The sequence below is a fragment of the Ixodes scapularis genome, unplaced genomic scaffold (genome assembly GCF_016920785.2).
Source record: "Ixodes scapularis isolate PalLabHiFi unplaced genomic scaffold, ASM1692078v2 PGA_scaffold2__306_contigs__length_199485367, whole genome shotgun sequence".
Taxonomy (NCBI): Eukaryota; Metazoa; Arthropoda; class Arachnida; order Ixodida; family Ixodidae; genus Ixodes; species Ixodes scapularis.
Genome location: NW_024609857.1, coordinates 43711918 through 43734406, shown reverse-complemented (window position 1 = coordinate 43734406; position 22489 = coordinate 43711918). Strand labels below are relative to the sequence as shown.

Here is a 22489-nt window from a genome sequence, read left to right as displayed (position 1 = left end):
CATCCGGTAGCTGACTCGACAGGGGCTCTGGACAGGGAGTCGGCGTCGCTGTGTTTTCGGCCTGACTTGTAGACCACGGTTACGTCGTACTCCTGCAGTCGTAGGCTCCATCGAGCGAGGCGTCCCGATGGGTCCTTCAGGCTCGCTAACCAACACAGCGAATGGTGGTCGGTGACCACCCGAAAAGGAGTTCCGTACAGGTATGGGCGGAATTTCGTGATGGCCCAGACGACGGCCAGACATTCCTTCTCGGTCGTTGAGTAATTGCGTTCCGCGTTCGACAGCGTCCGGCTAGCGTATGCGATCACGCGCTCCGCACCGTCTTGTCGTTGGACCAGTACCGCTCCGAGTCCTGTATTACTGGCGTCCGTGTGGACCTCCGTTTCGGCTGATTGGTCGAAGTGGCCGAGGATCGGTGGTGACTGGAGCCGTCGCTTTAGTTCGTCGAATGCCTGTTGTTGTTCTCCACCCCATTCGAAGTTCACGGCGTCTTTCGTAAGGCGCGTTAGCGGCGCAGAAAGCTTGGCGAAATCCTGAACGAATCGCCGGTAGTATGCGCAAAGTCCAAGGAATCTTCGGACGGCCTTTTTGTCGGTGGGCGGTGGAAAGGCCGCTACGGCGCGAGTTTTCTCAGGGTCAGGACTTACACCTTCGTTGCTCACAACGTGGCCCAGGAACTTCAGTTCGCCGTAGGCAAACCGGCACTTCGTCGGCTTGAGTGTGAGTCCAGCGGTCCTGATTGCCTCTAAAACGGCCCGAAGGCGTCGCAAATGCTCGTCGAAGTTAGCCGAGAATACCACGACGTCATCGAGGTAAACGAGACAGCTCTGCCACTTGAGGCCTGCCAGGACGGTGTCCATGACACGTTGGAACGTTGCCGGCGCCGTGCACAGTCCGAAGGGCATCACCTTGAACTCAAACAGTCCGTCGGGCGTGACGAAGGCAGTCTTTTCTCGGTCCCGTTCGTCGACTTCGATCTGCCAGTAGCCACTCTTAAGGTCCATCGACGAAAAGTATCGGGAGTGGCGCAGCCGGTCCAGCGTGTCGTCGATGCGGGGGAGCGGATACACATCTTTCTTCGTGACCGCGTTGAGCCGCCGGTAGTCAACGCAGAATCGAAGCGTTCCGTCTTTCTTCTTTACCAGCACAACTGGAGAGGCCCACGGGCTGCTCGAAGGCTGAATGATGTCGTCGTTGAGCATCTCCTGTACTTGTTCATGAATGGCCTCTCGTTCCTTTGGGGAGACCCGGTACGGCGGCCGATGCACAGGGAGCGCGTCCTCGTTGGTAATGATGCGGTGTTTCGCAACTGTTGTCTGGCGCACCCTCGACGTCGTCGCAAAGCAGTCGCCGAACTCGGCGAGGAGGTCTCTGAGCTGTCGTCGTTTCGTGGCGCTGAGCTTGGGGTTAACGTCAAGCTGTTGCGGCACTGTACTGGACGGCTGACATGGCGAGGGCTCTTCGGAGATCGCGGCGATTTCGGCGTCGGCCCGGAGTTCCTCGACGTGTCCTATAGTTGCACCTTTCGTTAGATGCTGCGCCTCCGGTCGAACGTTCGTCACGAGGACCACACAACGTCTATCCTGCAGCTCTGCTACGCCCCTTGCGACGCCTATTCCTCTTCCGAGAAGCAGTTGGACGTTGCCTTCCAGAAGGACTTTCCCGCTGGCAACTGCGTCGGTCACGACGGGCACAAGAACACTCGACCGTGGCGGCAGGTTCACGTGGTCCGCAAGGACTCGGACGGCGGCTGGCGAAGTTTTGGATTCCTCCGGAGGTAGCACGGGCTTTCGCAGCGTCAACCTGTTTGCTCCAAGGTCGATCACAGCACCGTACTCACAGAGGAAGTCCATGCCAAGGATGACGTCTCTCGAACAGTCTTTGAGGACGACGAACTTCACGGGGCAGGTCTCTCCGTGGATGTCCACGCGCGCAGTACACCTTCCCACTGGTGTGATGAGATGTCCACCGGCGGTTCGTATTTTCGGACCTTCCCACGGCATCATCACCTTCCGAAGGCGGCGAGAGAGCTTCCCACTTAAAACCGAATAGTCTGCTCCGGTGTCGATGAGCGCCTTCGCGTCGTGGCCGTCGATGGTAACGTCGAGGTTATTCGACACCGTCGAAGAACCGTCGTTCCTATCCGTCTCGTGGCTAGTGTGGGAGCCCTCCGACGTTTGTGGAGGATATTGGCGTCGTTCGTCATCGGCAATACCACCTCCCGGTATTGCCGCACTCAGTTTTCCCGGCGGGACACGGGAGACAGGCTCTCTCGGCGGGACCTACGATGAGGCGATGCAGGGCGTTGCGGTGATGGCGATCGGTAACCGCGGCGGGGAGACGGTCCTGGGGATGGCGAACGGCGGAGGTATTCGTCGATGTCCCTAGGTCGCTCTCCGTAACGTGGTCGCGGGTCGTCGGGGTGGAAGCCTCGTAACCCCAGCTGCCGGTACGGGCAACGGCGATAGACATGATCGGCTTCCCCGCAATGGTAACAAAGCGGGCGTCGGTCGGCCGTTCGCCACACGTCGGTTTTCCTGGGTGCTGGTTTTTCCGGGCGCACGTACTGCCGTTCTTCGCGACGTTGGGAGTACTGTGGCGCTGGAGGTTGACGTCGTGGTGGCACCGTAGCTTGGCGGGGAGCTTGCGGCGGTCGTCTGGCCATGGCGGCGTAGGTCAGCCGCGGTTCCTCAGGGGCTTGCTCGTTGACGGGAGTTTCAGGCTGCAAGGCCCGCTGTACCTCGTCGCGCACGATCTCGGTGACTGACAGCGACGCCGGACGCTCAGCAGCGGGGAGCAGCTTCCGGAGCTCCTCTCGGACGACGTCTCGGATAATGTCACGGATGTCGCGGGTACGGGCGCCGATGTCGTCATTAAGCAGTGTGGAGGCAACGACGCCGGGATGTCGTTGGTAGTAGGAGGCGCGTGCTTGGAGGGCGCGCTCCATGTTCGTAGCCTCCGTGACAAACGCTTCGACGGTGGTCGGCGGGTAGCGGACGAGGCCCCCAAAGATGTCGTCCCTCACCCCGCGCATAAGGACACGCAGCTTCTTGTCTTCGGTGGATTGTGGGTCGGCACGCGCGCTCAGTCGCAGGACGTCTTGAACGAAGCTGGTGACGCTTTCGTTGGGGCCTTGCGTCCTCGTCCGAAGGAGGTCTTCGGCTCTCTCCCTTCGGTGCTGACTGGCGAACGTCCCTCGGAGCTCTCCTTTCAGCTGGTCCCATGACGTAATCGAGGTTTCACGATTCTCGAACCACTGTCGCGCCGTTCCCTCGAGGGAAAAATAGACATTTTGAAGACGCTGTTCCGGAGTCCATTGGTTGTGCAGCGCCACCCGTTCGTATTGCTGCAACCAATCTTCGACGTCTTCGTAGATCTCGCCGTGGAAGGACGTCGGTGTACGAGGGGCGACGGGCAGGTAGACGACGGGGGCGACAGTCGGGGTCTGCGACGACTGGGGGTCCATGGTCGGCTTCGTCGACTGGTTGGTCTTCTTCGGCAGTAGACCGTATGAAACCCGTGCAAAGTACCCCGCACCTCCACCAGAAATGTCACGAATGAAGGTGACGAAAAGCCGAACAGTGAACTGAAAATAAAGATTTAATGGGCGAACTTGTGCCAACCAAAAAATAAATAAAGAAAGAGCGTCGAGGTAGCAGAAAAGCGGGCGGCGGTTCGGCGGCACTACAGAGCGCTAGCGAAACTGGGACTGACTCGACAAGGTCGCGGGAGCCGCTTATCTACCCTGCGTCACTATCTCGAAAGTTCGGCAAAGAAGGTTCGAGCGTCGCGCGCTCGGGGCGAGGATGAACTGGCACTTTCGAGAATAACAAAGCAGAACGAAAGTTACGTCTGCTGCGAGAATGACCGGGAATCTTCTAGAAGACCGTGACCGAGCGTTGCCTTCTCGGCTCTGCGGGTGTGTCTACTTTCCCGCAAAGCACATATAGAGTCAGTCATCACCTTGCGCATAAATAACATAGTGAATTACTACATCAAGAACACGAGTATTCATACAAATGCAACCTTCACAGATGGTATCTTCGCGCGAGGACGTTATCTCTGTCCTGAAAACAGCTGGAATCATGTTGTCGATACGCGGTGATTGGCAATTCGCGCGCTCCGCGGAAAAGCGAACTCTCCGGTTTTCTTCATAAACAGTGCGGCTATTGCTCGAATAAATACGGTATGATCACTTTTTTCTTCTGATATGTGTTGAATTTGTTGGTAATTTGCCTAAAACTGGTGTGCGCTAGCGGCTCATATTACTTTTATTTTTTTTAACAACACGCTCCTTCTGCACAGTTGTGGGCCTACCCGCTACCATTCTTCGTTGTGCCATCGCTCTTCATTGTACTTTTGCCTCCAATCGCCAGATCAGGCGTATTTAAAAGGCTGCGAAAAGGTGAGCTGTTATTTTCTTTTTTTCATGAACGACACTTGTTACACTAGTGTCTCGAAATCATTACAGTGAGATTGTGCGAACAGACACTAGATAGACACGAGTGCTGTGTAAGCGTCCTGCTGCGCCTCGTGTTCAGCCAATGTGTCGAAGGACGCCCAACGCCGCGCTCGAGCCCAGCCGCTCAGTAGGCGCCATCCAAGTGTGGACAGATTACGTGGAAATACTCGAGGCTGAAGTCGACGTTGATAATTGTAGGTGGTGCTAAATATGGCACAGGGACAAGGAATGGGGCAGGCGTCCTGAGCGCTTTCCCTGCCCAGCGTGCCTTTCGGAAGGCAAAGTGTTTCTGGAACCTCTTTATACATGACTTGCGTTGACGTCACATCAGCTGCCATCGCAGACAGAAAGCGGTGGGCGTTCGGAAAAAAAGAAACTTAAGATATTGTAGCAAAGAGCTGAAAGCTATACTTTATATTTTATGTTTATTCGAACAATTCTAGGATATTCTTGTCTCGTAGGAACCCCCTTACAAACTGATTGAAAAGATAGAAGCAATATCGAAGTGGTAGATTCGTTTAAGTAACTGTCATCCGGGTCGGAAGTGTTTCAAACGTAAGAACAGAACTAAATTGGTCAATATTGGGCATCCGACAAAAACAAGAAAACCGCAAGCCTGTTCCTTTTCCACGACAAAGCGGAAATCCCGATGAAAAATTTCTTGATGATTGACGCCGCACTATTTGTCTTAGAGAGTAGTAAGCCGTTCAAATATAAATGTCTATCACAATGCCACTCGTCATTTCTGTTTCTACCGAAGGAGAGTGGAACCTGTTGCCATCCTCGTAATTTCCTATGTCAATTCGCCATGCTTATTCTTCAATATTTTATGCACCCCTCTCCCTGTTACAATGACCTAAGGGGCATGGCAAGGTCAAACGTGAATGAATAAATGAACGAATTGTAGTGGCCTTGCTGCTACTCGCGCGCCTCACGCAGCATACATTTCTTTTCACCACCGAATTTGCTTCTTTTACGAAGAACAAATAAGGATGACCACCAGCAAAGCGCGAAGATATCGCGTGCAAGGCACGCATCCGTAGTGACTGGCCAACAACATGTATTGCGGGGCAAAATACATAAGCCTGCATTTCTTAAGATGTAGTTCAATCATTTTGGCTGCTGTACTTTATTTTAACAACATTGGATGCTCACCATTGTTTGTTAGGACACACTCCACTGTGTATCTACTGGCAAATACCGTTCATTCGAACTGTTTTCCCAGACGCCGACCTCTCGTGCTTGGAAGAAAGTGCCGTCTACCATCACCTTCTTGGCGACATCGTTTTCGCTGTCTGTCTGATCAACATGATACTCAACGGAAGCATTTTTGGGTTCAACGAAACCACGCTAGAACCTTACCTGCAAAATGTGAGTTCATCGTGTCTCTAGGAGTGTTTACCAAAGGCCCTTGAACTTGAATGCCAGCATAGTTCCAGGAAAGCAGCTCGGCCGTCGGCAGCGTGTTCATGACCCAATTGGCGAGTTTCTCGGTGGGATCTGCTCTGGCTGGGATCATCTGCTATTTTAAGGTAGGTAGGTATTCATAACACCACCGATACCTAAGCAAACTCATTTGCCTGCTTGTGCAACAAAAGTTATATAGTGTTTTTTTGTTTGTTTCTGTTCTCTGCATATCGATAGGTTGAAGCCACCTTCATTCCAGTTGCCCACATTTGCAATGTTTTAGCATACATTCTTCTAGGCCCGGCGCCTTTTCTACCATTTGAACCGTGAGTACTCGCGCTTAAGGGCCTGTCCAAACAGGCTACTACAAAAGTCGTCAGGGCACACGACTCCTGCAAAATCGTCAAAATTGAACCGTTCGGCAGTCGAGGGTGACATGTCTGTTTGGACACCGGCCAAGCCAAATTCACGACTTTCCTCCTCGCCTCGTCCACTTTTCTTTGACGTCGGTGCTCGTCAGACTTGACGTCACACCTGCCAATGGTGTGCCTGATGCCTGTCTTGCTCCCGCGGCTCACAAAGTCGCCAACCTTGCTACCGCCGTCACCTCGGCAGGAAGGCCAAAGATGTCCGTCCGGCTTCGGGTGGATTTGGGAGATTCCTGCGTCGAAGTACGCGTTTCGGCCGCCCCGGCTCAGTTTTTTTTTTTTTTTCGTTAAAATCCACGCTCGTAGCTCAAACAAAAAGTGCAGTGCGCAACAGTGAGACTTTTAGTTGTATGTAGAAACGTAGAACACTGAGAACTTAATATATCATTTATTTTATTAAATTCCAAATGAGCTAGGTTTGTTTGTCTATACGAGGTACGTTAGGAACAAGAGCCGCGGGAATCCGATCCAATCCACAGAACTACTGCAAGGTGACACGACCTTGGACACGACGCGCGCTCGCCTGGCTTGCCCCCTCACACTCGAGTCTTTCCTTTCCCGTTTTCGGGACTTTTAAAGCGGCGGAGGCTTTGAGCGATTGACCGGCATCCAACAGAGCGTGTGAGTGGCTCTCCGGACCCACGTGATGAGCAGAACAAGGCCGCCGTGGAGGAATTTGATTTAACTTGATTCTTCCGATATGCATTGGAAGAATCAAATTAAAAACATAAGCACAAAACTTGCACGCGGATGCTACACACTACTAAAGGCTCGGGAGTGTTTTAATTCGTCTATACTGCGCATTCTATACTTTGCATTTGTACATAGTCACTTGAATTACTGTATAGAGTTTTGGGGCGGAACATACACCACATATTTAGAGCCACTCAGTCGATTGCAGAAAAGGGCTATGAGACTCATTACTTATTCTTTATATACCGAACCAAGTGGTCCTCTATTTTGATCAGTTGGTGTGCTGCCACTAGGCCTCCTATACAACTTAAAAATAGCTGAAACAGTCTTTAAAATAATAAGAACTAACGACCCACTCCCATTACAGATATTTAAATTACCATTACGGAATACGAGAGCTGCAACAATTAATCTGTTTAATTTGCCATCTTGTCGAAATGTTTATGGAGAAAGGCTTACTGAATTCAACGGTGCCCTGGTATGGAATGATATCCCTACCAACATCAAATGTAAGCCCAATATATTGCCATCCTTAAAGAAGTATTTAATTAAATTGCGAGCCAATGAATAAGTTCAATATCATACCCTATATATTTTTTTTTCAATTAGTATGTATGTTGTTTTGTGAATACTTTGATGTGCGCGTACATTTGTTTTGTTTGCCTGCCGCATTGTAAAGGTTATTTCGTATGTTGGACCCGCGACTAGCCTCCACGGCTATGGGTCCAAGCAACGATTGTGTATTTAAAAAAAGAATAACAAAGGAATAATAAAGGAAAGAAAAAAAGAAAGAAAGAAGCGAGGGGGAGAATTTGACGGGGGGAAGTTTCCCCCCGGCAGATTTGACAGGGGGAAATTTCTCCCCGACGGCCGGAAGCGGAGCGCCGCACGATTTGCCGGAGTCGTGAATTTTGAAGTATCCTGTTTGGACAGGAATTTAGACTTTTTTTGTTTGTAATTCGTCATACGGCCCTATGTTCAACCCAGTGGTACAAAACACCTCAACTAGCTGCTTTCCATTTTAAAGAAAGGTTTTCGTTTCGCTTTCAATGGACTATTTCCATAAAGCCCTGCATGCAACACGGCACGCGTTACACTCTGGGAACTAGTTGGCCAGGGAGGAGGTTGGCATGGTTTCGGTTTCGTTCGACACGTCAACAAAAGATTATACACAGAGCATCATGTTTTCTGGTCCCGAGAGCGTCATTTAACTATCAACTAACCTAAATGGTCAGACCTCAAAGCTTTAGCGCAAGCCCGAGACGTATAACTTGTCTTAACACATGCTTGTTGTATTTGTGTACTTGAGCTTTTTGTTAGCGGTTCGAGGTATGTGGACGAGCCAGTGCTGCAAATCTCGACGCTGCGAGGCTCGGGGATCTTGCTTGTGTACCAATCAACAAGCTGTAGCAATCAATAAGTATGCATACATCGAGCCCGCGCATTTACATTAGTGTTGTTGATCAAGAAGTTTGTTTGTTTTGTGCGTCCATAGACAAAATATAACTCTTTGCAATTACTGTTTTTCTTAACACGCCTGAGTACGCGAGGTAAAACTCGGAGGCGCCATTGAAAAAGCTCAGTTTTAACACATTTCTTATCCCTTATATGTACTGACCCGCAGCACTGCACGAAGCGAAGTCCCCACCCGCTTGCACTAATATTCAGCATCGCGTATGCGCATAAAGTTATCCTGTAATCATATAGGCACATTCGCACATACAAATCGTTTTAAGCAAGCAAACGTCGAGCACTTGAGTGAAAAATGTCGCACCGTTCGTCGAAAGTGCGCCGGACGGGCATGAACCCTTTACGGTGCGCCAAACGAACAAAATTATTTAAAGGGCATTTGACGGTTGGTAATGGCCATTATATTTATTATGTGTTGGCTTTCTTCCTGGCTGTGTATGCCGAGGTAATTTCAGACACATCATTCAGGCACAGATCTTGGGCGTCAGTAAAAGCTCGTCCAACAAGGCTTAGCGAGGAGTAGGGGAGGCTTGCTATCCTCTGCCGTAGCTAGCCAATCTCAGTGTTTGCGAAAACTTAAAGGGGTCATGAAACGATTTCCCTACTTCTTCCTCCTTAGCTTTAATCCTCAACTCAAATGCGAATTGTGAAATCACGTGGTCGTGACATTCCTTCGGCACCGGTGCAATGACTCCTAGATTCCACCGTGCTTTTTATGCAGACCATAGAACTTCTCGTTCCCCAGTGACGATAAGTTCCGTCAGTGCACTCATTGGCCACGAACGCGAATCCAAATATTCGTCGACGGATTGATTGTTGACGAGCGCATATGTCCGAGTGACGCAGTTCTCGTGTCCAATGCGTGAGCTGGGCTCTGCTGACGTCAGTTTGGCACCAGTGACGCGCTTTTGGAACCGCGGATATATCATAGTGAAAAGGCGGAGAGCTTTCGAAGGCAAGAAGGCACAATATAGTCCGCTATATGTTCAAATGTTCGTATCGAAAAGCTGGCTTTTGACTTTCTAGCCTCTTTCTTTTGGCCAACTAAACGATATGCAATTAGTGAAGTCCCAATTTAAAATCATTCATCCCAACCCAAAATTCGTTTCATAGGCCCTTTAACCATCTATCAGCATAAACTTTGAGTGGGAAATATATGATGACACAAGGAAGACATCATAGTAAATTGTGCAGTAGTGAGGTCAAATTTATTGCGTTTCCTGAAAAGTTCATGCTTTAAAGCTGGACTCAACGTTGATACTCCTGTGAGGATGCGGCTTGCTTCTCGCCCAATGAAGTAACAAGAAGCCGACGTTTGGCAGACAAAATACGTGCAAGGCTCAAGGTGACCAATTTTAAGTTGTAGTTCACTGGTATACTAGACGGGATTATCGAAATTGAGCTCAAAGATGCACTCGTGGGGTGAGGTGACTAAGCCATATCTTACTAAGTTTGCATGCGCACGCACAATATCCGGTGTTTCGGGAACCAAGGAAAGTGCCCCCGTCTTCGTTTTGTATCGCTCGAGAATCAGTGAATTATACAATGTGCATTCGTAAAAAGTCAGATAATCTAAAACGCAAGCAGGGCGTTCGGTCGCGGGGTGATAGCATGAGATGAAGCTGCTCAGTCGAAACCGAAATTCAGTGGCCAATTAGTTCCCCGAGTGCACTGCTTGGTAATTCGCCGCGATGGGGCGCATCGGTTTTGGAAGAAGTCCATTGTCCAAAACACCGGAGACTGTTACTCTAGCGCAATACTCTTACAATTTCCAGGAATGGTCTCCTTTATTCACAAACCGCCCAGGCCCCAGCCGTAAAATACGCGCTTGGCTCTTTTCACTCCTAAAAATATAAGTATGCATACTCACCCGAAATTCCCTCGAAACTTCAATGGTTGGAATTTCGTAACTCACTTAATGAGCGAGAAGGTCGATCGGCATTATGTATAATAATGAGCGGCAACATAAAAATTCCCCTTGAGGCAAAGTGACCATCCTGCATAAATATATATCTACAACAGATCACTGAACGTAAATTCAAGCGGGTGCATTTTCATCTCTGGAACTGCACGACCATCGGAGCATAATACGTACCGCCCACCTCATTGTATAAAGAAATGCCAAATAGTGAATACACCGAAAGAAATCCCATCTCATTTGAGAGAAGCAGTTTTCTTTTCCTCCCGTGGCTGTGACCTTATGGTACAGATCAGAGTTTAGCTGGCTACAGATCTCCGTCTTAATACTCCTCTCAAACGAATAGCAAGTTATTGAAATAGTCAGATAGTTTAAGATTGAGTTTTTGGATCAGACTAACTTTGTATAAAAGCGATGCACTTCCTTTAGTTCGTTCGAGTAATTTAAATTTGTATCAACCACAGATGACCGCTTCGTGTTCGGAGAGTAAAATGTATGCCTCGCCACACTGTGGTGCCTGATGCGCATCTCCGACAAGTGTGTTTAGTTTTCAATACGGCCCACTAGCTGAGGTGTTTCTAAAGTGGCAACATAATGCGTCACATATGAGTCGCCGGACGGTCTATCTGGTTTAATCGATTGTGGCGACTGGTCCTAGAAACCTCAAAAACTAAAAAGGGAAGCAGGTGCTAGTGCCTCTGTTTTGTAAGAGAATGTAAAGATGGGCCAATTGGTACCTCGCATTGAAACAAAAAGCGCCAGAAAACAATGCATAAAAGAAGACAATCTCTTTTTTCGTCTCTTTTCTTTTCCCGTTCTCTGGCGCTTTTATGTTTGGTGTCTCTGTTTTCGAGGTGGCTCACTGTGGTTCTTGGAGTTTCCATCAACTTTCAGGTTGCAGAACAAGCTACAGCAGCTACATACCTTTCTTGAGTACCCAACTATTCTGTGACGATATGCAGTGATCCTGGGGGTGCTGTGACGTCACGAATTTAAAAACCGAAGGAACATAAGATGAACGTGGCAAACGCATCAGTCGGAGAGGTCTTCTAGGAATTGTGGCCAGACCAGCCCGTTTTTTTTTAACTTAATCCCAGGAACCTCTACCTCATCTACTTTTCTCAAGTCTTGGTGGGATCAGGCATGGCCTCGGTGTGCGTGCTGTCTTATTGTCACGCTCTCAACAGAGCCGTGTAAGTTCGCCATTCGCTTTGAAAAGTTGGTATTAGATAGAGGCACGAATATCATTTTGAAATACTTTGTGTCTACACATTAGATTGATAATCTTCCCATGCAGCCGCAGTTCTATTTTGATCTCGACGGACCACAGTGACATCGCGCTCTTCCGTTTGTAAGCCTGACCTTGAATAGTGATAGCACTTGCAATAGGCATCATATTGATTTTCATTTCGTAATCCAGCACGTCACACTTCATCCCCACAGTTCACTCACAGAGAAACCCGACAAATATCAAGAAATAAGGCACCAAATCTGGTGCAGAAGAAGAACAGATACACTGCAGTGTCGGTGAATATTTTGACAGCAGTCCGTCAGTATTACCAGAAAACCAAGACATTTTGACCTTCAAGAGTACACATGTAGGTCTATGTATTCCAGTAATCATTAAAACCAAGGCAGTTTCTAAAGTTACATTGAACTCAATGAAAATAACTGCCAGAATAAAACCTCCATCGTTGACCAATAAAGCGAAAATACCAAATAAAAATAACACCCTTCCCTTTTAATTATCGCGACTATTTCTTAATGTACAATTACCGGATACTTTTACACTGCATCACTGCATATTGTGAAAAACGCAAATGACTCTGCATATACAAGTCTTATTTTCTTTCTTTACCATATAGTAAAAAGGGGTACAATGAAAATATCAGAACAAACACCTTTCTGTCTTCTGCAATGTTCAGTGCCTACGTCATTGGGTAAGTGGATCACAGACATTTACATATAAAATTAGCTAATGGTAAACGCACCGCGGGTTTCAGAGACGCAAGGATGGCCGTGGCTAATTCGAGTTTCTTCCAGCTCGAGAATTACGTTCCGATTACTTTCTCCCTGTTTCCTAGGGTGGTCAGAATGCGCGAGGACATGTGCACAGCGTGACACTATTAGCACAAACAGGCGTTCGTCGGTTTCTTTTCTTTTTTATTTTATTGGATTCTAAGCGTTGTCGTCAAAGCTACTAGTCGGGTGTTAAGTGCTCATTTGGCGCTCTAGCCTAAGACGATAACATTTTATGTCCGCTAATGAAATTTCGGTGTCCAACCTGAAAATCTTCCAATGGCGTGTTTGTGCTAAATCTATTCCGCAGTGGGCAGTAGATGAAACTTTCGAGGGCTATTCGTTCGAGCTGGAAGCTGGCTCTCTAAGAAAGAAAACAAATCTTACCGACGCATTGCTGGCACAGCCAGGTAATCCTAGCCTACGTACTCCGCACCCTAAAAACTTCAGTGCGCCTTCTTTCCTGTAAAGCACTTCAGAAAGCCAATTACTGGAATCTATACGGAGGGAACTCGGTCCATCACGAGGCTTGTGTTTAAACCTCAAAAGATAGAGTCTGCGTTTTGACACTGAGCATAACGTAAGAACGTGAAATGATATCCTCGGTGTTAATTCACACTTAAGTATATGTACGTTTAGTTAAAATTAAATACGTTTAACGTAGTCCCATAGTGCAGCTAAGTGGCGCGCGACAATGCAGTAAAGTTACTACTCTCTTTTCTTTAAAGACAATGACAGCAAGACGTATTTCTATACAAAAAGATACATCATCGAATGATAAAACAAAATATAAAAACATATCCCAGGACAGTTAAGCACTTCTTATGAGTTGTGAATGCGAAAGCATGAATGTCCAATTGAACACCGCGGAGTGTTCCGCGGCGTTTTGCGGCCGCCGACGATGTAGACGCTTGAGGCGGCGCCATGTTCGTCGGCGCCTAGAGGAGCAGAATCGGCCGAGCACGCGCCACCATGTTCCTGTCACGGGGAACAAGGGGGACCGCAGCGCCATGGAGTTTATTCCTTGAAACTAGGGCGCGCGCCCGCAAGGCGAGTTTATATTCTCCGTTTTGCTGCTACAGACTACAGGCTTCGCTCCATGAGAAAGGAGACTTTAGGTGTGCGGTTTGGAGCGGCTTCAATTAGAGCTGATAACGTCGGTTCGTTCCATGCGTCAGTTAATGTTTTTGCATCATTATATCGCTGTCATCAATTTTAAACTTCTACGATGTCTTTCAGACTAAGAACCCTTTGGAATACTGTGTATTATCTCCCCAATAAGTGTAGTTATTTTTCGAACCAGTCGCTGATTGTGCTCGCAATTCCGAAATTGCTCAAATATTGTATGCGCCTTTCTTGCATCATCGAGTTCACCGAACTAATTGAGTGCTACTCCTGCTTTCGAAGCATAACGGCAGATCTTCAAGTTTTCATAATTCGCGGAGAGTATACACTGCACCGCCGTATACCCGGAACATAAAATATTTTTACATCTTTCACCAATTGAAACAAAAACCCTAAAATTAAAAAAAAAAAAGTTATGAGTGCCAATTTACCCTAAAGCCCTTGGAAGGGCCAACCCTGCAATCTATGGGAAGACATTGGCAAATGATGAGGCCTACAAATATCTTTAGAAATAAAATTTAAAAAAAGCCTTCGCTCTGGATTTGAGAATAGTGAAACACCACCGCGCAGTATGCTTTTAGGTATTAACATATTATAGACCTCCCCACGGAGCGTGACGAGGGAAATGTAACACAATAAGACCGCCTGGAAGTCGATATTGGTGTTTAAGTCATGCACGTACAGTTTACCCGCACGTATCCAGCATTGACGGTTGCAAATACTCTTTCCTCGTGAAATCTACCCAAGACCGGAACAAATCGCCACTGCCGTTCCTTCCGTAAAGGTATTTAAAAAATAAAATGTTAAATTTCTTTCTTTGCGTATAGTCAATCGATGTTTTGTAGTGTGTATAACTTCGTGTATCATACCTTTATAACCGCACGTTCTAATGTTTGTTGTTTGTCGTCCTGCAATATCTCGAAAAGAGTCGGCAGTAATTGAAATAAATAAATAGAATAAGTAAATATCGCAGAGAGATTTGCTTTTTCATGTGCTTTGCGGGAAAGACGACGCTACAGATTTCTTAGGGTGCCTGCGAGAAGGGCTGCACGCTTCCGTCAACGTGTAGCCTTTGCGGCCAGAAGGTATCATCGCCTCTGCCACTCAGACCGCATGGCTATCGCACTACGGTACCGATAACTATTCCCATCGGTGGAGCCAAATAAGAGAGGATTAATGATGGCGGCCTTTAGTTCCAGTAAGGAGCTATATACTCAGGGTATATATTTGCAACCTTTCTAACTCGCTGTCGCAATACGAAGCCGCAGTGGCGGCGGTTGCGTGAAACGTCGTCAGCTGGAATACCTTGCGGTTAGGCATTCATATTATTGAGCTGGGACAGCACAGCAGACGATCGTGGGATGTGTGAGCAATAAAAAAGAGTCAATCCAATATTAAGCTTCATGTTGCCGTCTTCCAATAGGGCAATCATAAGCCCCCCAATAAGCGGGTACGTGGTGGAAACCTTTGGCTACAGAAAAGGATCGATGTCACTCCTGGGAGTTCTGCTGGCATGGGTAAGACACGGTTTACTTTGGCTGCATGTCACTGACAGCTTAAGAAACTCAGGGTGTGTCTACTTTCAAATTTTATAGTGTCGCTCTACAGGCAGTCCGGTCGCCGCATCAGCCGAGGAGAGCGCCGAAGAACGAATTACGAAGCAAGAAGTATGCTTATAATGGACCTCGTCCTAAGTTCGTCATCTGTCGGTGACCATGGATGGCGAACATTTTCAATTGTATTCTTGAGTTAGCCTATATTTTGCGCTATAGAGGTAGCAAGGTGATATTATGTACAAACAAATCATAATAACAAGTTAGGTTGATAGCAAATAAAATTTCGATATTAATTCGACGTTTCTCCAAGAACACGTATCTCCTTCGGGGTTACGTGAAGTTAACGAGACGTCGGCTGTCCCGTTGGATTACGGCAGCATGTAGTTGCTTATGTTAGTATACAGAATAAGAATCTATAGAGCGCGAGAACGCACATTGGCCTAGAAAGAATTCTAAGTTCAAATATTTATTCTCATTAGAGCGATTAGAGCTTGCAGTATGTAGCTGGCAGTTCCTCTTGTTAATTTCTGTTACCTCGTTTTCAGACCCCAGCAACCCTGATCCCAAGATTGAAGCTTTTCGAGAATCCAAGGGAACATAATGCGGAGTTGCGTGTTCTTAGGTGGCACTCGAAGAGGTCGGTTGTCTCGCCACGTGACGCAACTCAAATATAAGGATGAAATGAAGATAATAATGCCAATTTTATTTTGACGTCCTTTTTTGTACTTACATCGCAATTCTACAGCACTCAAATATCGATATAGCCACCAGCAAGCTAAGAACGGTAGGAAGGAGCTTCAGCTTTCCCGCCCCCAACTCGAGCATCCTGCCTTCGACAACACTGCTGCGTCTCGTGCTCCGCGTGCGCGCACGCGCAGCCAAAGCACAACGGAAGGCACAGAGTGCGTGCAGAAGTCCGGCCGTTCGCAAGGCACGATCCGCCGTTCTGATTCTGTCAGTGGCTATAGAACGTCTAAATTAATTTACTTTTCGCTGATTAATAAAAGCGCAGCTGCGTGCGAATGAGGCTTAAGTTCCTTAATACCGCGCATCGTTCTTTTACGAGTAGCGCAACAAGCCAAGTATTATTGACGAAGCACATTCCGAAAGAATAGAACGCCGCTTCGAATATCATTGTGCCTCTATTCACAGCTCCAAAGGACGCCACGCCACAAAGCGCAAAGTACGTAAAGGCGAAGAGCAAGGACCTATGCTGCCTACCCAAGCGTGCCGCGAAAACTGTCGCCGCTTGGCGGCTGAATTGTGAAAGGGGAAGAAAGGGGAGGAAATGCATGCGAACAGCCCATTCTAATGATGGTCTCCTGCGAGTCGCCATATGTTTACTCTGCTGTAGATCGGTATTATGGGCGTGCGCAGCAGCTCTCTTCTCGCAAATTTTCGTACGCCAAGCATGCGTCCACGGCCCATGACTGCAGTTTCGGCAGTGGGGCTAAATTTTAAGCTTTTTTTAGAAGAATTTATGTAGGTACTTCTGGGTTCTTCCTGAAAGCCGCACCGTCGTGTCAGCCGGCGCAGGCAAGAATGTAGCCACTTATAAAATGCACAGAGCGCGTCTCTTACGTATATACCGACCGGCCGCTGAAGTTTGGTGCGGCAAGTAGCGTCTTCTAATGCGTTATTATTGCAACTCTGAGACGGCCCGCGGCAAGGCAGCCGCTGGATGAGAAGCCGAGCTTGAACCCCGTCCGAACTGCGACGCAGCTCTCGTGCCCAATCGTTCGATGGAATGGCCTACTCAAAGTGGTCTTTCTCTGCCACCTGCCGCGCTGACTAGCAGCCGTCGTATGCCCTCCCGTTCGCTGTTTGCGGCTATAGGAAATTTAGGCCAACGGTGAAGACGGGACCATATGGAGGGACCAGCAGTAAGGAATCCGCTTTTGGCAAAACGCTTAGCTAAGGTACATAGATAAAAGGCGCACTCCGGTGTTAGGAACAGAACGCCCTGCACTAAAAAAAAAGTTGAGTAAGAAACAGAAATTGTCTGGCAGTTGGCTGTAAAGCTCTGTTCTCTGACCTTTTTTAATTTTTGTTTTTTCGTTTTGTTATTTAACATACTTTTTTGTAAAATAACAAGTTCCCGCAAAAGAAACATGGCGGCTGGCAAGCGACAGAGGAGCAATAGGAGTAGGGTGAGGCCTAGCGAGCTGGACTACTTTTCACTAAATTACGATTCTCAAGTGCGTATGCCCGTTTGCTGTCTTCCGTACGCACTAAAACACTCCAAAACGCCTCTCGAAGTACCGGCACCGCACTTATTACGAGTAGGAGCGAGAATCTGAGTGAGGGATCCGCGGGTTTGTCCGCGACAGCTTTCGCACGGCCGGCTGGATTTGCTTCGCAGTCAGAAAACATTCCAAGAAGGAATCGCATAGCGACAAGTTGAATGCTGTCTTTATTTAAGAAAGTATCTGCTTGCTGTGCTTGCTGTAAGTGATCCGGCGTTTTGGTTGACAGCGACGAGGCCAGGCATCACTGATTCAAGAAGCGTCGGTTTCTATCGTTTAACGCCTCACCTGTCAGCATTCGTTATCTAGTTTCAAGTCCTTTGTAATCCGCACCGCGCTTGTGCACAGACTTCGCGCTATTCAGAGCACAAAACACCCATTCAGTTGGCCTCACAATTACCGCGATTGTTATCGAACTGAGAGGTAGAGACGTGGGAGGCCAGTGGACCGCAGACCAGCTGGACCAGCTGTTTTTAATGCAATAAATACATGAGTGCTCAACACTAACCTTATTGAATTAAGCGGCAGCTTGCGCCACCTCAGAAGTGTAGTAGTCACCGCTCGATAGTGCTAAAAAAATTATTTATTTTTTCATATTTTATGAGACAATCACTCATAGCAATTGCTCATACACACCAATTGCTCATACACACAGCACGAACACCAACCAAAACCGAACACTGTTACAGGCACATACATATCAGCAGTACAACAAGGCACAAACAGCTCCAACACAACACCTCCGCGACTCTAACCCGATTCGTATATATGCCCTACCATTTTCTGACAATGATTAGGCAAGTGAGTGCCGCTTTTTACTGGACGAATACAAAACGCATTTGCAAGTAATATTGTATACAAGTCCTCGGTGTATTTAAATTGGCAGGCTAGACACCTCGAAGGGCAACATGATATAAACGTAATCGGCGATAGTAACACCGCACGGCATGCTCCCGATTAGTTTCATTTTCAGATTCACGCAGTGATGAGCTTACTCAAGCCATGTTGCCCCATCCTTGTTTCGCGCGTGTAATAGCAGCACAAGTTACAACATTATCTGCATTCCTAGTCAGTAATCGGCTAAAGATAACATAACTCTTATTCTTGTTTTGTTCAATTTGTTATTTTCCCCTTAAATTCGGTGCTTGGGAATAGGTGACTTAAATGTAGCGGGTAAACGCTGGCGGCACGCTTTCCCGTGTTGGTCGAGGTACCGATGAGCCGCCCTACTCGCTCCACTTTAAAAGTTCCGAAATAAAATATCGAACCCTTATGTAAAAAACAAAAAAAAAAAGTATTAAGGTCAATTATATATTTTTTTAAAATATCTAGCATAGCCAATTTCTGTTTTGTTTTTATGTACTGCATTTGGAAAAGACACACTCCCCTATCAAATTATATTAAACTTTCAGTTTTCTGTTCGCAACTAGAAGGTTGGCACGCTCCAAGGACAGGGACACTTCATATATGCGGTGTATTTAGTTCAAAGCTTTGGGGCATTACAACCAGAACTATACTGCATATATATAAAGTGGCTATAATGGAGACAAAGTGTTGATGTGGCAATTGTTTTTATTATTTTAGTTTCCAAACTTGATATACTATTTCATAATGAAAATATTTTCTCTTAAACAAAAATAAACCTTTCAAAACAACCCTGTAGGTACTTTTCAAACATTGTGGAAATCTAAATCAGAAAAGGAGTCTTTTTCAAGCACTGGACTGTCAAACTATAATAAATATGGTAATATTTAGAGCAACCTTGCAGCCTCCTTCACCTTTGAATATGAAACAAGTCAATAAACTTACATGAAAACAGGGAACATTTAAAAAAAAAACATTGTTATGAATGTATTACAAACCTATTAAATAATTAAAAGATACAACGCTCGTCATTTAATATTTAAAAAATAAAATACCAGAAAATATTATAACACACTAAGGGATATTTACACCACGCAAGATACTGGGCCATAGAACCGAACCACCAAAATGTCGTGGTAGCTGATGCACAAAAATGTAGTGATTCTCTGATGGAGAGGCGACGATGTTGGTGGGTCGACGATCAGGCTGCTACTACTTGGCGGCTGGAGACATCTAGGAAGGGCCGGTAGAGCGGCCGGGTTACGCGGTGCCCTGACGATCGAGACGAGGCAGAGGTGATTGACTTTTAGGTTTAGGTTTAATGAATCATAAAGCAGAGCATCAAAACTGAAGAACACGAACGGCGAGAGACGCGCGAGTTTAGCCTCGAGCTGACGCTTATAACAGCACAAATTGCGTCCGTGACGACGCAACAATCTAGTAAAAGCCAATTACTACACAGCCACTGAACTGGAACCCGCTACTGAATGGGAAAGTTGACGGGCTACGTACGTACAGCGGGGAGATCACAACAACGACGGGTGCAGCTTACGTCAGAAATGATCCAAACGGGAAAACCAACGTTCACAAGCAGCTACCCGGCATTCATCTTGAAAAATAAGCTCCGCACCAAAATTAAGACCGAAGAAGACAGTGTGCACGTTAATCTTTGCACTAAAATTACACATACATATAGTCTTTTTCTTTAAATAAACAAACAAAACTTTAATGCGTTAAACACGTTTAGAGAGTGAAGCTTTGTGAAGTGAAGCTTTGTGAAGTGAAGAAATACCTAATTATCCAGAAGGGTAAAACAGAAAATGTCTGTCTTTTTATTAAACAGGTTAGCAGATATTTTCTGTATGACAACAGACAGAATCTGTAAAAATGCTGTAATTTCACGAACATTTTTTACAGCCCATGCCAGGTAGAATAAACTATAAAAAAAATTAAACGTTATCTTATTTCCGCGAAATGTTCTCCCACAAGCGTGTAAATTTGATATACTTGCAAAGGTTGTGCAGTTTATCGAGGTTACACTTAGGCAAAGCTTGACTGCTGGCCGACGTTGGACAGAAGAAGAATGTAAATAAAGGTCATGCCTAGAGCACTTCGGGAACTTGAGTGTGGAGTTCCGTTCTTTGAATAGGGAGGACTAGGCTACCATTGCAATATTGTTTTATTTTCACACTGCAGCTGACCTGTGACCATGTTTTTTTCTACCTCATTTACTTTATTTCTTCATGTTCCAGACGCTGATTAGGTTTGCCGTGGAGATAAGCTGAAATCACTGAAAGATAAATGGGTGTAATCGCTAACCTAGTGTTCCTCTCGGGACAAGAGGTAATCAAAATGAAGACCTTGGTTCCAATTTAAAGGAGGAGGAAATACATTTGATTGAATCGCCTGCTCATTTTAAGCTAGGCGCAATATTTATTTAATCAAAGTATCGCACCTTGTCCGCGCGACGATATGGTGAAGAGTGACTATACCCACCTTTCTAAATTATTTTATATACGTTTTGCACACGGATACAGAGGTACTCACAAGATATCAGTCGAGCCTACACAGTATGATATTGTATATTGTTAGGAAATCACACATTATTCACTCTACTTTAACAACCATAAGAAAAAATAAAGCCCTGGGAAAACCTTGTGTAATGCAATTTGGTATCTGATCTCGTCCTTTGAGGAAAATCGAGTTTTTGAGTTGTAGACAAAAAACATCTTTGGCTATCCTTGCTTTGTACAAATATAGTTGATTAAAATTGTTTAACAAATATATTATCTAGAAGACATCTGCTCACAAAAAATATGTATTTCATTGAAGTGATATCCCCATCGTTTTTGTATCCTCTGTTGACAAGCCTCAGTACAATGAAGTCTACTATTTATATTTAATATAAACTTAGTATATAAAAAAATACCGATTTTCGAGAGTGTAATCAAAGGGCCCATGAAACAAACTTTGGGCTAAGAAAAATGATTTGGAATTGGGACTTTACTAATCGCATATCGTTAAGTGGGGAAAAGGAAGAGGGTAGAAAGTCAAAAGCCAGCTTTTCGGTACGAACATTTGAAAACATAGCGAACTATTTTGTACCTTCTTTCCTTTGAAAGCTCTCGGCCTTTTCACTGTGATACATCCGGGGTTCTGAAAGCGCGTCAGCGGTGCCAACCTGACGTCAGCCGAGCCCAGCTCACGCACTGGACAAGAGAACTGCGTCACTCGGACCTATGCGCTCGTCAACAATCAATCCGTCTCCGAATATTTGGATTTGCGTACGTGACCAATGAGTGCCCTGACGGAACTTATCGTCACTGGCGAATGACAAGTTCTATGGTGTGCATAAAATGCACGGTGGAAGCTAGGAGTCATCGCACCGGTGCCGAAGGATGTCACGACGACGTGATTTCTCAACTCGCATTTGAGTTGAGGATTAAAGCTAAGGAGGAAGAACTGGGAAAATCGTTTCATGACCCCTTTAATGATTGATCATAATGAATAATTAATATTTATTCTGATAATCACATGGTTCCTTCTGAAACTCCTGGTTCTAAAACTCGTCATCTAAAGCTACTTAAAGTATAAAACTTTAAATTTCACCTAAAGTCAGGGTCCACAGTTATAAATCCGTAGAAAAGTGGACCCTGGAAGCGTTTAAACAATGCAGTAAACTACACAATATTTGCCACATGGCTGGACGTTGGACGATGTTCAATGAAGTAGATTATTATAATTACAAATTAAAAACAACTGCGGTCCCGAAACAAAACCTTAAGCATGCCCGAGATGACATTAAACATATTGCTTCTAATTGCTTAAGTTATCTTCCCGTGAAAAGCATTCTCAGTGATGTTAAAGGGTCCATGAAACGATTTTCCTACTTCTTCCTCCTTAGCTTCAATCCTCAACTCAAATGCAAATTGTGAATTCACGTCGTCGTGACATTCTTCGGCACCGGTGCGGTGACTCTTAGCTTCCATCGTGCTTTTTATGCACACGATAGAACTTCTTATTCCCCAGTGACGATAAGTTCCGTCAGGGCACTCATTGGTCACGAACGCGAAACCAAATCTTCGTCGACGGATTGATTATTGACGAGCGAATACGTCCGAGTGACGCAATTCTCGTGTCCAATGCGTGAGCTGTGCTCGACTGACGTCAGGTTGGCACCGCTCACGCGCTTTGGGAACCGCGGATGTATCATAGTGAAAAGGCGGAGAGCTTTCGAAGGAAAGGAGGTACAAAATAGTCCGCTATATTTTCAAATATTCGCACCAAAAAGCTGGCTTTTC

At 46.3% G+C, this 22489-nt stretch overlaps 1 protein-coding gene across 1 annotated transcript in view; it reads left to right on the top strand.

Annotated features, from left to right (window-relative positions):
- LOC115330238 overlaps positions 1 to 15736 on the top strand; it is a 40137-nt gene extending 24401 nt beyond the window's left edge. Inside the window, exons 6-13 of the mRNA XM_042291356.1 lie at positions 4306 to 4405; positions 5688 to 5833; positions 5896 to 5994; positions 6107 to 6195; positions 11476 to 11571; positions 12244 to 12318; positions 14946 to 15039; positions 15701 to 15736. Coding sequence (XP_042147290.1) covers positions 4306 to 4405; positions 5688 to 5833; positions 5896 to 5994; positions 6107 to 6195; positions 11476 to 11571; positions 12244 to 12318; positions 14946 to 15039; positions 15701 to 15736 — 735 coding nt within the window. The remainder of the gene's footprint in view (positions 1 to 4305; positions 4406 to 5687; positions 5834 to 5895; positions 5995 to 6106; positions 6196 to 11475; positions 11572 to 12243; positions 12319 to 14945; positions 15040 to 15700) is intronic.
- Positions 15737 to 22489: the final 6753 nt, after the last annotated feature.